The sequence below is a fragment of the Hippocampus bargibanti genome, linkage group LG09 (assembly GCF_051943395.1).
Source record: "Hippocampus bargibanti isolate YZ-2025 linkage group LG09, ASM5194339v1, whole genome shotgun sequence".
Taxonomy (NCBI): Eukaryota; Metazoa; Chordata; class Actinopteri; order Syngnathiformes; family Syngnathidae; genus Hippocampus; species Hippocampus bargibanti.
The window spans coordinates 9,196,676-9,211,765 of NC_142742.1; the positions used below are offsets into that span (position 1 = coordinate 9,196,676).

The window sequence follows — 15,090 nt, forward strand, 5'->3', positions numbered from 1 at the left end:
CAGCTGAGATAGGCTCCAGCACCCCCCGCGACCCTAATGAGGAATAAGCAGTACGGAAAATGAGATGAGATATTATAATTATAATTATTATTATTATTATTATTATTATTATTATTATTATTATTATTATTATTATTATTATGTCAACAACCACCCCCTGCCAGACCGGAGTAAAAGGTGAAAGACTAAAATACAAAACTGTGTGAGGACAGCCATATCTTAAGACATTAATTAAATTAAGCTTTTACAGCAACAATGACAAGATGCAAAATCCTCTACAATGTGCACATTTTGCAGTCTTCAACTGAGTGAAACGTTGGACTTCAGCCAGCATCTCAATAGAAAACAGATAGGTAGATTATGTTCATTTTACAGAAAGTTACACCAGCGAATCTAATTTTGATTTCTATGATTAATATTTATGGAGTGAGGTTCTGATTGCACAGTGAACTTGTTTTTATTTAAAACATATATCAGATATTATACTTTAAATGTACCTTGCATCAAATCAGTCAATTTGGTTATATTACTCCTCATTTTGCAATACATCCACAAGGATTTACTATCTCATTGATTTAAAGAGTGTCACAACACTGTTTTGACTGTCAAATGTATTTCAAACAACATTCAAATTAAAGACAGAACGGAAATTTTCAAAATGTGATGTTTTTAAATGTAATTGTGGTCATGGCCTTGTCTTGATCTCAACTCTAAAAAAAGTTGACCTTTGAAACTCTTGTACGTGGACACACTCACACACACATACACAATATTGTTTTATTGTTTTGCCTCTCGGAACAACACGTTGTGCCACATGTGCATTTAAATGTTTAGAAGTCAAATTAACCTTTATAAGATAAGCTATTCGTGGGACACTGTAACCAGGTCGATGAATAGTGAAAATCTGCATATAATTGACACTCATGGAAATATGCAGTGCACAATTTATCGTCTCAAAACAAGCAGTTCGAAGATGAGGGAGTGGAAAAGGCCCGATGAGTCACGTGGTATGCCCCTTCTCCTATAAACATCGCCTTACCCGTCTCCCCCGCCCCTTCCCTTTTGAGCGCAACAAAACGAAGGCGGCGCTCCCCGTTGGCTTATTTATTAGCGAACATTAAGCATACGTTAACGGCGGGCTTTTATGTCGTTGTGACTGTTTTTTTTTTTTTTTTTTCCATAATAATGGCTACATGCGATGTGGACAGTTGCTTCGAGTACGATTTGTTGACCCACGACTGGCCGTGAGCCTCATCACATGACACTCGCTGCCGCGAAGTCAATAAAGCCGGGGTAAAAATTGGGGTTTTAGTATAACCTCATCCGATCGTATCTTTTTTTCCCAGAAACGACAACACGCGTTTTTTGTAATTACCGCAAAAAAATGGACCGCGGTGGCTGTCAAATGAACGGCGGAGGTAGTGGAGGTGGCAGCGGCCCCAGCGACGGCGGTGGGGGAATGATCACCCTGGAGGACTTAGAGTCTTTCTCCGAAGACCAACTGTCCGACTCCGGCAATGGCAGCCTGGAGGACGAGGAAGAAGACGGCGACCGACTGCTGCACTACTGGCAAGACGTAGCCAGAGGACACCAAGTGGAAGTTGCAAAGGGTAATTTATTTAAAAGTAAACTTGCTTTATTGAGAAGTTTGGGCGCAAAAAGGAACGTTGTGACACGATTAGCTTAGTTGTAGCTTTGTGCGTTCTCAAAGCACACGGGTCGAAACAAGTGACGACGTGTTTTTGTCGGTGAAGTTCAACTGCTACGACTCAACTTGGTCGTTTGTTTAATTAAACTTAACCTAGTCTCATTCTCCAGGTTTATCGTTATGCGTTATGACGTGGTCTTAAATGGCGATTTTTTTTTTTACACATTTGCCCATTAACGCGTTATTACGGAGTGAAATGAGATACTGCTTACTAACGCGTTGGGATCATGGGTTAATATAATGATAAATAGTTGCTTAGGTTAGTTTTATTCTTTTTATTTTTATTATTATGTTATTGTCGAATAAAATCACTACATTGACCTTTAAGAGTAGAGAGAGGCAAGCTGCCAAAATCGAAGTCTTATCTAATCAACAACACACTGTTATTAGTTATGTTCGAGATCATAGGTATCGAAACATTGCACCATTAAAACACACACGCGCACACACACTCACACACAAAACTTAAACATCCACTAATTCAGTTTATGGTTGACCAAAATAAAGGTCAAAATACACCATTGGTTTTTGAGCATATGGTAGACATATATTGTATGAGATTTCACTATAGTGTGTCATGACCTGCCCACCATTACAAATAAATAGAGCACAAAAGCGTATGTCTGTGACATCTCCTTATTAAATCAATATCACAAACCAACATTTTTGTCACTTAGCATTTAACTAGATTGTTCCAGAGTGAGAAACAAAATGACATACTTTCCCTTACTCCCTACATTCCCTTTCCCTTACTCCCTACTTTCCCTTTCCCTTCTCCTGCCCTCCAAGCACGGTACTAATTGAGGATTTAGCACAAAATGGCTTGCTGGCGCTTTCTGCCTCGGAGAGAGATTATCTACCTAGCCCGTGTGCTGGCCTGTTGTAGTTGCTGCTGCTGCCAAGTTCCACAGATACAGTGCAGAGTACACAAGCGAAGCGTCCTTTCCTGAGATTTACAGTATTTCAGAGGGAAGACGTCTGCCATGCAGACCTCCTGATGATCTTACACATGCATTGAACTTTTTAAATCTAAAGCAGCTTTTACGCTGCCTTCTGAGCAGTTCCGTTTTCGGCAAGGATGACAATGACAAGCATGTGTTGTGATTATTGACTGCACCTAGACTGAGGTGCTGCCATAGCAACAGATTATATGGCTTTTCTGCTCACTGAGAACGGACGACCGAGTTAGATAGACATTGATTTATCCCGATCAACACATGCAAAAAATGTTAGTCCTCTCACTTTAATTGATCGGTGACCCCAACACCATGGATCCATGTGACCTATTTATGCTCCCATCATATTGATTTGATTGAGTCGGTGTGAAAGCCTTGACTGTTTCAATTCCAGGTGATGGAGTTCTTTAATCACCGTTGAGTTATTAGTTACAAGGTCAACCGGCGAACCAGACTAGCTTTTAACGATTGATAAGAATCTAGCAAAGTCCATCAAAGCACCGACCGGGTTGTTGTGCGTCAATAGTGGTCTATAGCTGGCATCGGACAGCATTAATTAGTTCTCTGCGTCACCTCTAATAAAAATCACGCCATGTAATGCCTTGGCACAGCGCTGTGCCTATCTGGAAGCCTTCTCATGCCAGTACTTAACTACACGCCATGTGAACTTAGGTTGTTTTCCTCATTAGAAGCTTGGGAGGTTTTGAGTGTAGGACCTTTTTAACACCACTTTTGAAACTAAGGAAGAAAAATAGTCAGGGGTTGGGGTTTCAATAACACCAGCCAGTCAATCATTGACCTGAAAGGATCATGATTGGCCATTTTTCACTCTAAAGTTCTCTTCATATATATTTTTTTGGAGGTGTGGGGTCAAGAAATAGAGAGTAATTTGCATTTTAAATTATATCAATTCATTTTGGAGAAAGACATCAGGATATAATTAGCTACTTTCAAAACGCCCCTTTCTCATCAACAATATAGATACGCATCCTCCTCCCGTCATTCTTCCCATGTCACGGTGGGAGTAAGCAGAGCCTTGGCTCTCGCATTTAACATTGGCGTTTTGTCACCACTTTCAGACAAGACAGAGTGTGACAAACCCCATCCAGAAAAAAATAGATAAAGAGACACAATGCTTGATCCTAACTTCAACAACATCATCACGCTAATATGTCAATCAAGCAATCTTCTCCCAAATTTGGGGCATTTCATACTTAACCCAAGGACACACAAGCAATGCCACCAAACAAACCTCGGCACAAAACACATACCAAAAACATCCAAACCGTGGAAATCGAAGTCCCAACCCGCATCGCTGGTTTGTTTAATCATACAAACAACAAACTTCACCAAATTGTAACGCGTGTAGTCATCTCTAATTTGTTTGCTAGTAAGCGTGCAATAATAGGATTTTTTTAACCAACCCATGTATTCCACTATGTTCATTTTTCTATTACAGAAATGTCCGAACCCATTCAACAGCTAACCTCCAATAACAACGGACGCAGTAACAGAGAACCCATTCCTTTTACCCTCCTGTCACGGAAAGAAAAGGTATGAAACTGACTTTTTGTATTTTCCCCAACTTATTTTTGGAACAATATTTTCAAAATATGTTTTTATAAAGATATTTGTTGCTACAATAATTTTGTCGACTGTACGAGGTTATCTTATTCAAAAGGGTCTTGTTCCCAGTACAGTGAGCCAGTTAAACCCCCTCAGGAGGGCCATATAAATAAAGTTGGCTAATTGGTTTAACTTGAGTGAATTAGTCCATTGAAACTTGGCGGGAGAGTGGCATTTCTACAAAGGACAGACATGGGGTTATCGTTCTATTCATAGGGCAGCAATCAGAGAAAGATGAGGGGGAACAGGGTTTTTAATCAGACACCTGTTCGCTGTCCAAAGATAATCTCATAAATCCACTAGTGCCATTTTTGCCCTTTTACCAAAATGAGTCATTTCCATGTCGTCGTGTTAACGCACAGCTGTGCAGCACACCGGACTGTCATGAAATTTGTGGATCTAAACAAAAATTTAAAAAATAATCATATATCGTATTTTCCGGTGTATACGTCACACTGAACTAAATTGACACCTTAGATTTATAAAACTAACGATAACTATAGTGGAAATGTCCTTTCTTGCCGTCTTTGTCAAGAATTACACAATAGCTGCCTGGATTAATGTTAATGTATGCATCCAGAAGTCCATGAATACTCCATATCCGGAAAGAAAACTCAACCTAATACTAAAGTAAAAGTAAACAAAAAACATATACAGTATTTTCCGGTGTGTAAGGCGCACTCCCAACAAATGGTGTATTTTCAAACATTTTCCATAAATAAGGTGCACTGGACCATAAGGAGCACTATGAACGAAAAAAAGCTTTCCAAATATAATATGTAAATACATAAAAGTTTCCAAATATAAGGCACACCACATTATACGGCGCTACAGTAGAGGCTGGGGTTACACACCACTTCTACAGGGAGGGGAAATGGAGTCGTGGCTGCTGACAGTAGCTGCCAGACCTGTTGTGGCTCAATATTACTGCACATGCAATAATAATAATAATGATAATAATACATTTCATTTATTAGCGCCTTTCAAAACTCTCAAGGACATTTTACAGTCACAGGATATTTTTTCTGCGGGTGAGGCACCTGTGTATAAGGCACAGGGTCAACTTTTTAAGAAAATGAAGGCTTTCGGATGCGCCCTATACACCGGAAAATACAGTATTTTTTTCCCAATGCAATTATAACGGCTGTCAATTATCCACTGATTTTTGCTCGGCGACTTGATACCAGTTTTTCTGTCCATGTACCTTTTTGTAGTGCGGGGAGCTGCTATTTGAGAAGCGCCATTATGAAAAGGGCCACTGGGCCTGCATAACCATGCGCGAGGAGACGTACGAACAGAGCATCTGCTACGGATTCATGAAGATAATGAGATACATCTGCCAGCAGAACTCCTTAGGTGAGTTTCAACACAAGTTGAGCAAAAAGTTCAGTTTCACTCAGCGACAAGGTGACATCATATATTCCTTCTCGTGTAGGCGACTACCTGGGCATGTCACTGCCCATTGTGACTGTGGTGCGCACGGACGAGAACCATTCGACCATCGCCCAGGAAGTGACTGTGGCGTACTACCTGCCCACCAACCACCAGGCGCAGCCCCCTCAACCTCTTGACCGTGACATCATCATCGAGATCTGGCCCGCAGCTATTGTGTACACAAGGTCAGCAAAGAAAGGAGTGCAATGGTGTCAACAGCCATAAAAATCTACTTACTGTTAGAGGCATTTTAAGCTAAAATGATATCGGCAAAATCCTGACCAATTCTTGAATTTGAATTTTCCAAAATTCGGGATTTTAATTTCAATCAAGGTTGTCAAGGCTGCATCCGCATAATGGCAAATTTAAAGTTTTACGAGCAATGTGTTGAATTGTTTTTGTGTGATTAAGACTCAGACCGATAATTTGCGAATATTAATCAATAGGAGCTTAATTACATATTTCCAAGATTTTGAATACACACCATTGAGATACTACGTTTGCTTCTTGCAATTCTCAGAAATATTTGCACATCCCAATGTAAAACACTGGAATATTTGATTGAGTGTGTATGGCTTTAAAAGGAGGGAGTTGGTCTGGTGAGTGACATGGATGTCAGCAAATTCAAGTACAGACGTTCTCCTACTTACGAACATTCGAGTTACGAACAACGGTACATACAAACATTTTTGTAGTAACATATGTAGTCTTATCTCCAGTTGTACGTGGACATATCTTTATATAGCATATATTTTATTAAATGTTATTTTTCAGTTCAAACCAATAACAATTATATAAACCTTAAACATACTGAAATAAGCCTTAAACATACATTCCTTTCAAAATATAGCACTGAAGCAACTTACGAACTAATTCACCTTACAAACAACCATTCGGAACGTATGTCGTTCGTAACTTGGGGAGCATCTGTACACTTTTATGTTACAAACTCAGGTTAGCAAACTAACGATGACGGCTTAATATGATGGATGCATTTGCACTTGATTAACTTTTGTGTATGGGTGCATTATTGCAACAAGCTCATACCCCTTAATCTCACCGCAGGCCCTTCACTGGCCCCACAAACGAGTTTACCATCATGGATCAGATCAACGCCATGGCTGAGCTGCTCGAGTCACCTGGCATGTGCGTCAACGACTCATTCATCGTGGCCGGCTACACCAACCCGGCGCACAGCCAGCGCCAGAATGAGATCTGGTTCATGGAGCGCCGTTGACGGGGTACAGCCAAATGAGGCATTTCACCGGTGAACCCACCTCGGTTCCCTTTCAGCCTCACAAAGAAAGACTCATCTTATATTACACCACCTCTGCCCAATCCACAGCTCATAGTTGCAACATTGTCCAAGCCATAGTCTAACCCTCGGGATTGCTGTGATAAAGCTGCTAAATTATCCTCTGTATTGGACGTGCCGCGGAATCATGGTGCATTTTTTTATTGTCCGCTTATTGTTATCGCATTTGATCTTGCCGACTCGTGATGTCAAAACTGTCAGTGTTGATGCACTTGTTTTATCGTTCAAATGTTGAGGTTGCTGCAGGTTAAATGGTTTTACGAGGTGATTCAATCAATAGGTTCCCACAAAGTTTCTGTAGTGGGTACTCACTAAACCCTTTCTTTCTATATAGCTTGGACCATTCAAGTGTTAACGTGGTGAGTCGGTAGCGTGAGGCGGCTGAGATAGTTTCTGTAGTGGGCAACAACGGATGCCAATAATTAACTACCTTAATGAAACTTGACTCAAATTGAGAAATACGTGAACGTGTGTATGTGTGTGCGCGTACGTGTGTATGGTCAAACCGAACTATTGCTGGATGACAATCAAACGCACTTAGATCCGTTGCAAACAACTCAAAGCACTCCTCGTGGTTCCTCCACCTGGGAATCGTCTATTATAAATATATTTTCCCGCAAAACGCTGTACGCTCTTCTTTGTGTTAATGTGTACGTACTTACCACTGTATATGGCGACAACAACACCACCCATGCTAACGAATAGAAAAGTTGCAAACAGATGCGCCACTGAGATCCCTTTCTTAGACCGAGAACCATCAGGAAAGTGAAATGTTACAGTTGAAACTGTTTATTTATGATGTTCTATCTTAACGGTGAATAAATATAAGTACCATTTAAAGACAATGGTTCTCTTGAGAAGAGTTGATACATTTGCTGTTAGGTGTCCTTACAAAGTGTTGCTCAAATATCTGTATGGTGAAAACTAAGTCGTGCTTATATATTCTCTCTATTCTCAGTTTATTTTTACCAATCTGTCAGGTGTTCTGAAAGGTTGTATTTGTTTAAAAGATTCAATATGAGTCTACAAATGCTAATTTCGTTTTGTCACAAATTATAAGAGAAAATTACATTTGCTTTGCCCAGGTGGCAATAAACAAATACATATATACATACATATATATATAAATACATAGGTATTTTTTCTTACGTACCATGACTGTGAGTTGAGGTGTTTCAAAGCCATGATACACACAATGAGAGTCTCTCGTTTTTGAGCTTGATTATATGGGAACATGAACCCACTTTTTGTTTAATATTTGCTTATTTTAGTTGAAAGGCTTAATCTGTGCTGTCGTCTTCTTTTCCTTTCGGCTTTTCCCTTCAGGGGTCGCCACAGCGAATCAATGTCCTCCATCTAACCCGGTTTTGTGCATTAATTTGTGCTGTACTGTGAACATAAAAGTGCAACAACAGTTCACTAATGTGGTTTTAAATAAACATGGGCTTCTTTTCCTGTCTTATAAAAATGACAACAATCTGTTTCATTTCCCTTTTTTTATTTTTATTTTATGTATTTCACTTTTAACTACCGGTAGGTCATAGAAAGAATGAAATTGAATGAGCATAGCTTAACTTAATATCGGTCGTTTATCCTTTGCAAAGTTGGATGTAATCGTACAACTGTGGCATGAACCACTGATGGTAGCTGGTTGAGCAGATTGGCTGCATTGTAACTTTAGGATATACGGTTGGTAATGTCAAAAATAAACGCACGGTAAATTTACCGGTTGCTGTGCATTTGCTGTAGATGCTGCAGTAGTCCCCACTTTGCTGTGGCGTTCCCTATCTCTTTTCACGAATGGGTCTCTTTGCTTCTAAGTTTAAAAACCGGAGAGCCTTGTTCTCCATTGTTTTAGCTTACCGATTATTATTTAAATACAAAATGATCGTAAGCATGCGGTCAAAATGCATCAATTGCAATATAGCCTTCCTCCTCGACACCAATTACTTCTTTCAAATTAGCCCGAGGTTTAGCACCATCTTGTAGCATCTTTGCATATTTGAAAAATAGTCAAAAATGACTGAAAGCGAAAATGTGTACACTTTAAAAGAATAAAAAATAAAACAAAAGAGGATGGCGGTCAAATAATAAACACCTACCGGCCACAATATTGATAATATAGCTTACATGACTGTAAGATACAATTATTTAAATGAAAACTCCGAATCGAATGCATTCAGAATTGTATAAGAGAACAATCCCCAAACGCAGCACTAAGTCATGTTTACCCACTCTGGAATGTCCCTCAAGGCAAATCCTTCCCTTTTAATGGGATCAAATGTTTCCAACAAAAGGTGGCCAGGCCACACCCAACTCAGCCATACAGCGCACACAACGGCTTCTCGTCAAAGTGGACTCAAATGTGATATATGATAAGCGTATGAAGAGACAACTACTGAGAGAATCAATCGGCGTGTATAATTAAACGCAAGAATGCCACCAAACCTGTCAACGCAATGCAAGAGCCAGATTCGTGAGAAAAAAAAGAGGGATGATATAGAATGCATGAAAAAAACTATTCAACTTCTATGTGCAATTAAAAACATTAAAGCCTTCATTTCTTCGTCAGTATGATTGTTTTGTTTTTGTGTATTCAGGCGGTGTACTACGATTAGCACACTGCATAATGTGACAGCGGTTTTCAAACACGTGGACCGATGGTAAAAAGTGTTTGTGTTTCTGACGGGACTGATTTATTGACTATGCACAAAGTGACCACTACGGGGCAGTGAAACACCAAAATAGAGGCTACACGTTTTGTACAGACACCCCCCAACTTGCCAAAGTTACGAAAAACGGTACATACGAACATTTTTGCAGCTATGTCGAAAAATTTGGACAGAGATGCTGTAAGTTAGACTTTGTATTGCGCCCCTTTTTCCAGCCGAGCTCGCTTGCGATTGGCTGCGTACTGCGCTTCACGCACACACACAGACACATTGTAGGTTTCAGGACAAGCCGAAAGGAAAAGAAGAAGGGCTGGATGTTTACGCGACCGACACCAAGGCTGACCAATCAGCGGCAAATTCGTGAGAGCAATGCTGAACTGTTGCCAACAAGTTCAGGCCCCAATCCGCCAAACTCACTTACGATTGGCTGCGTAGAGTATGTGGGCGGGGCGGATATCCCTCTTCCCAGTTGATGCTCCAGGAGGACGCGATGCATAGCAAAAAGTAATGGATGTTCTTTCAGTAATTACGTGCCAGCAGCTTCAGTAATGGCTTACTGAAGACCCAAGGATATGTCATCATACTCCAGTAGATGTGAATTTATTTTACAGCTGTTAAGAGTGTCTGTGTTTATACTACCCCGTTCAGTGTTTGACTTAAACATACATTCCATACAAAGTATAGCACTGAAGCAATTTACGAACAAATTCACCTTATGAACGACCGCTCGGAACGTATCTCGTTCGTAAAGTGGGGAGCGTCTGTATAGTGAGTCACACACCTGCAGGTAGCGAGCCCGCTGGGCAGCCAACTCCTCCCCTAGCGGCACCACCATCTTCTCTACGCTACGCTGGTGCGAGTGGGCCAGGATGTCTGGGCTATCCTCTGAGCGTAGCTCAATGTGAGAGATGAGTAGATTGGAGATTACGGACTGCACCGACTGCACGGGAATGAACATGGAGGGTGAGGGGTTATCATGATGTGTTTTGCGGTGGGCTGCAGAAAGAAAAGGATTAAAGCCTCTTACCGTTGTGTCTCCCCCTGGGGTGGCGCTCAGGGCTAACACGCGGAACTGTAGAGTCTGAGTGATTATCTGTCTTATCACCTGGTCATGAAAAAAACAGGACAAATTAAAATGTTTATCCCCTACAGTCACAGTTTCTTGGTTTGTTTACATGCGCATGGTGATTTGCTAGCAACCATTTCATGATCTATCGCACCTCTCGCCCAAGTTAGCTTAGCTAAGTACCAACCCATGACCCTAACTGAAAGTTATATAAAAAGAAGGACGTTATGAAAATTGTGTGTTCAATGTTTGACAACATTTCCAGTAATCATGCAAGTGACTCGCTAAGGCGGAAATCAAGACAACAACAACCACACATTCTTTTTAGAGATCAATGGACATTGGCGTGGACGCAATTCTGCACGTCTGGCAGCAAATGAGTTAAGTGTCATGTCTGATGCCATGCTTACCTGACAGTAGGCGTGGTTGCCTAGCGCCTTGTGGGCCTCGTCAATCACCACACATTTGACCTGCAGGGCTGGGCATGTGTTTCTGGACAGGTCGTTCATCATCACCTGAGGTGTGAGGAAGAACAAGCGCTTGGCCCGCCAAACTTCTTGCCTCCGGTTAGCTGCTGTGCTGCCTGCAGAAATACAGACAGTGGGCAATATAAAAAATGTTGATGACTCCATTTTCTATGGGGATCAGAGGGCTATTGTGATATCTTAAAAATGCCTAGAGCAAGTGGGTTTGACACGCAATGATTCTGTGAATTCATTTCCCCTTTAAATATGTCAAGTGGCCCGAAACTACTCCGTCGAGATGCATTGCTTCATCATCATTTCCTTGACACCAAATCCGATTTGTCATCTTGTGATATCATAAAGGCTATTTCAGAAATAGCAGTAACCTGTGAAGAAATGTATTTTTTTTTCACGCCCCAAAAATGTGGATATCGATTCTAAACTTGAATCTTGGAATAGTGAAAATATAATGGGAGACGAATTACTGTACCGGTTAGCTCTGCCATGTGCCCCTGTGGAATGCCCATTATATTGTAGCAAGCTTCAATTTGCTGCGCCACAAGTGGCTTGGTGGGAGCCATGAACACGATCTTCCCGGTTGGATACCAACGATAGAAGTTGTACATCACAACCGCGGCGATGAATGTCTTTCCCAAACCTGTGGGAAGGCACACAAGGGTGTTTTGGAACAAAGCGGCCTTCGATATGTTGAGTTGGTACTCCCTAATCGGGTAGTTCGTGGGATAAATCCACACTGCCGAGGAGGAGCTGTCAAAACCAGGGAAGTCTGGATAGGTGATCTGTCCAACTGATGGAGTGGGAGACAGGGGCCTTTCCTGTTGGAGTAAGCTGCCCGCATCATGTTGTAGCTTCTCCTCAGCTTCATTGACAGCGACCACCATGAGGTCGTCATCTTCATTATCATCACCATAAAGAGATAATTCGGGAGTTTCTATTGTGTGTGGTCTCTCTTTCGGAGCGTATGTTGAATTTAAAGAGCCGAGCTCAGTCCATAGAGGATTTGGAGAAAGTCTCGATAGTGTGCCACTTTGACCGTCTTTGCGCGGTCCACCGACTTTTTCCCCTCGTTTTGAAGGCCGAACAACGTTAGGTGGAGGTGCAGACGAACCCCAAGTCTGAAATAAAGTCCTTTGGTTCGAAGAACCGCTCATTTTCTTGAGTTATGTCGGAAATAAAACTTTTTGTTGGGGTTGGACGGTGAGCAAGCCATAGCTCAGTAAGGATGCAAACAATTGCTAATTTCCGGGTCACGTTTTTCAAAATATTAGCGCACTCCGGCTCAGCAAGTCTAGTTTTGCTGTTAGACGCCTTTCAGTTCACCGGCTTTATTGTTGACTTTCATCAAAATTATTTTATAAAAGTAACACAAATTTGGCGTTAGCATTAAGATATGTTTGACAAAGTCGTTTATTTTTGAAACTTGACATCGGAAGTAAACACCAAGCTCCAGCTGCTCTCTAGTCAATCACGTTACTATAGTGATGCCCGGTGCTGACTGGGAGAACACACTCGTTCTTTTTCAGGTAATAACCTCTTTGCTAATTTATTTACTTGCATAGTGTGAAGCGGTAAATGTTCTTTACGATCGTAGCACTTTTTTGGCGTGGGGTTATGTATATCGGATGTGGCAAATCGAGAATGATGCTAGCTGTTGTTAGCATCTGCGTTGTATCTGCTTATGGTCGATTTAGTGCCTCTTCTTGCTAAAACAATACCTCGCATATAGCTTTCACCATTTAACACCCTTGAACGCGTTTTTAAAGTATTTGTTCTATACAGAATACTATATTTTTTCATGCACATTTAGGAACTAAGATATATGCCCGTGCATGTGTTTATTTTACCTCTAAAATAACTTTTACAAATAAAATGTACCATTGAGTGCTAGTTAATGGTTCACGGTTTAGGACTAACTTGATTTTAAACCTTAAAACAAGAAACACCTGTGCCATGAGATACGAGTGCCCTAATGTGAGTTTTTCAAGACAGGTTAGCTAGGGTGCATCAGATTACTTGCATTACCATTAATTTATATATATATAATAAATATATATAAATATATATATATAAATGATTCATGACACAAGTTAATCAAATGAACTAAATTCACATTCCAGAGTACTGTCTGTATTGCATGTGATCTACTCAGGCACGTGCACGCGGCCTTTTGGTGAGGGCAGAGTTACATCATGCACGGTCGGATTTTGAGGAGATCGTGAAAGAGATAGATGGCACTTCGGCCCACTTGGGGTGGAGGGATTCCATCATTCCCATCCCCAATTTCACAGACATGGTAAGTCTCTGTACCTGTAATAAAAATTGATATATTTGCGCCTTCTTCATGTCTTTTTTTAAAACCAGGATGGCCCCCTTCGCATGATAGATCCAGGATCAGATGCCACCACCTTCTCACGGAACCCAGACGTGGAAGATGCAGCTCTATTGTCAGTAGTTAGAGGAGAAAGTCATCGTCTACAGACCACAGAAGTGCAGGGGGACATCCTGGGAGTTAAACATAAAACTAGGGGCTGTTCACAAAGCACCCACATTCTTGAGACCGTTCAAAAGTTGAGCTCTGATGAAGTTCTGGAGAGCACAATGGACTCCACCTCAATCTGGAGTAGCATGGACAGCCTTCCTCTTCAAGGTAAATCCATTGACATTTGCAGAAATGACAAAAGAGGTCACACTTTGTCCTTGCGTAGAAGCAACGCAAATGACACATTTAAAAATCTGAATACATCAATGCATACATAATTTGTCTCCGACAGTTCTGCCAGAACACCGCTCGGTCCAGGAGGGGCCCATTGATCCCAAGTCCCTGCGATGCCATAAAGACGCCCTGACCATGGAGCTGCTGTGGCTGCAACAGGCCATTGACAGCAGGAAAAAGGTGAATTTTAACCTTGTGACTGATAGGAAATTTAGTATTTTATAAACTGCACATGACATATCTTTGTTTATCTAGACCACAATTCTATAAAATAAAAGGATATGTACACACCATTAATTCAGTGCTGGAAGGAAAAAAACAACCACATTAGTGTCTTCGAATAAGATTATTTACTTTTCAGGAATGAAAGCTCATCTTTTTTTAGATGGTACAAGTTTGTGAACCACTGTTCTTTTGATGCTTTCTGATTTGAATTGTGTTCTTGTATTTCGGTCTCTGCAGTACTTGTCTCTGAAGGACAAACTGAGCATGCACTGAAGTGGACCTTGCTGTGCAAATGTGTGTATCAATACACAATCAACAAAGCGCCTCTGTGAATTCCGAAAGAAGAAAAAAAATGCCTGAATTGTACATTTTGGATTGTATTTATAAATATAAAACATGAATAAATATATTTTCCTTTTATGGTGCCTCATTTTTATTACTGATGTTGTTGTCACATACTACTGTTTTGAGACCATCTGAAAATGGACAAGTCAGTAAGTGGATCTCACATATGTCGATTCAAAGGACGGTAGAAAAAAATATATATACAGTAAAGTCTCGTTATATCGATATCGGATATATCGATAGTCCCGGTTATATCGATACTATTTCTATGCACGCACAGAGAAAATTACATGCAAACAGGGTCGGATATATCGACAGTCCCGGTTATATCGATATTTTTTCGGACTCCCTTGAATATCGATATAACGAGACTTTACTGTATATATATTGACAGAAAAACAAAGACCTGACAAAGCATCAACAAAAAGCAATAAAACAGGAATGGAATTTTTGAGTCCTAAAAATACACCAAACAAAATGGCAAACGTTCAATTATCAGAATCAGAATCATTTTTATTGCCAAGTATGTAGAACACACAAGGAAT

At 40.7% G+C, this 15,090-nt stretch overlaps 3 protein-coding genes across 4 annotated transcripts in view; 2 read left to right on the forward strand and 1 right to left on the reverse strand.

Annotated features, from left to right (window-relative positions):
- The window catches only part of fancm (FA complementation group M), a 46,323-nt gene extending 33,845 nt beyond the window's left edge, over positions 1-12,478 (reverse strand). For both annotated transcript variants that reach the window (XM_089004606.1, XM_089004605.1), the window contains exons 1-4: positions 11,732-12,478; positions 11,188-11,360; positions 10,739-10,816; positions 10,493-10,651 (exon numbers count right to left, since the gene is read on the reverse strand). In XM_089004606.1, coding sequence (XP_088860732.1) covers positions 10,493-10,651; positions 10,739-10,816; positions 11,188-11,360; positions 11,732-12,413 — 1,092 coding nt within the window. In that variant the 5' untranslated portion in view covers positions 12,414-12,478. The remainder of the gene's footprint in view (positions 1-10,492; positions 10,652-10,738; positions 10,817-11,187; positions 11,361-11,731) is intronic.
- Positions 1,125-8,518, forward strand: soul3 (heme-binding protein soul3). The gene is made up of 5 exons (XM_089004614.1): positions 1,125-1,610; positions 4,124-4,218; positions 5,505-5,646; positions 5,726-5,909; positions 6,790-8,518. The coding sequence occupies exons 1-5, from the start codon at positions 1,385-1,387 to the stop codon at positions 6,959-6,961; spliced, it is 819 nt and encodes a 272-aa protein (XP_088860740.1). The 5' UTR covers positions 1,125-1,384; the 3' UTR covers positions 6,962-8,518.
- A 199-nt stretch (positions 12,479-12,677) lies between the features above and the next one.
- On the forward strand, positions 12,678-14,712 carry iqcc (IQ motif containing C). Its single transcript, XM_089004615.1, has 5 exons — positions 12,678-12,785; positions 13,412-13,555; positions 13,624-13,909; positions 14,034-14,155; positions 14,438-14,712. The coding sequence occupies exons 1-5, from the start codon at positions 12,744-12,746 to the stop codon at positions 14,471-14,473; spliced, it is 630 nt and encodes a 209-aa protein (XP_088860741.1). The 5' UTR covers positions 12,678-12,743; the 3' UTR covers positions 14,474-14,712.
- Positions 14,713-15,090: the final 378 nt, after the last annotated feature.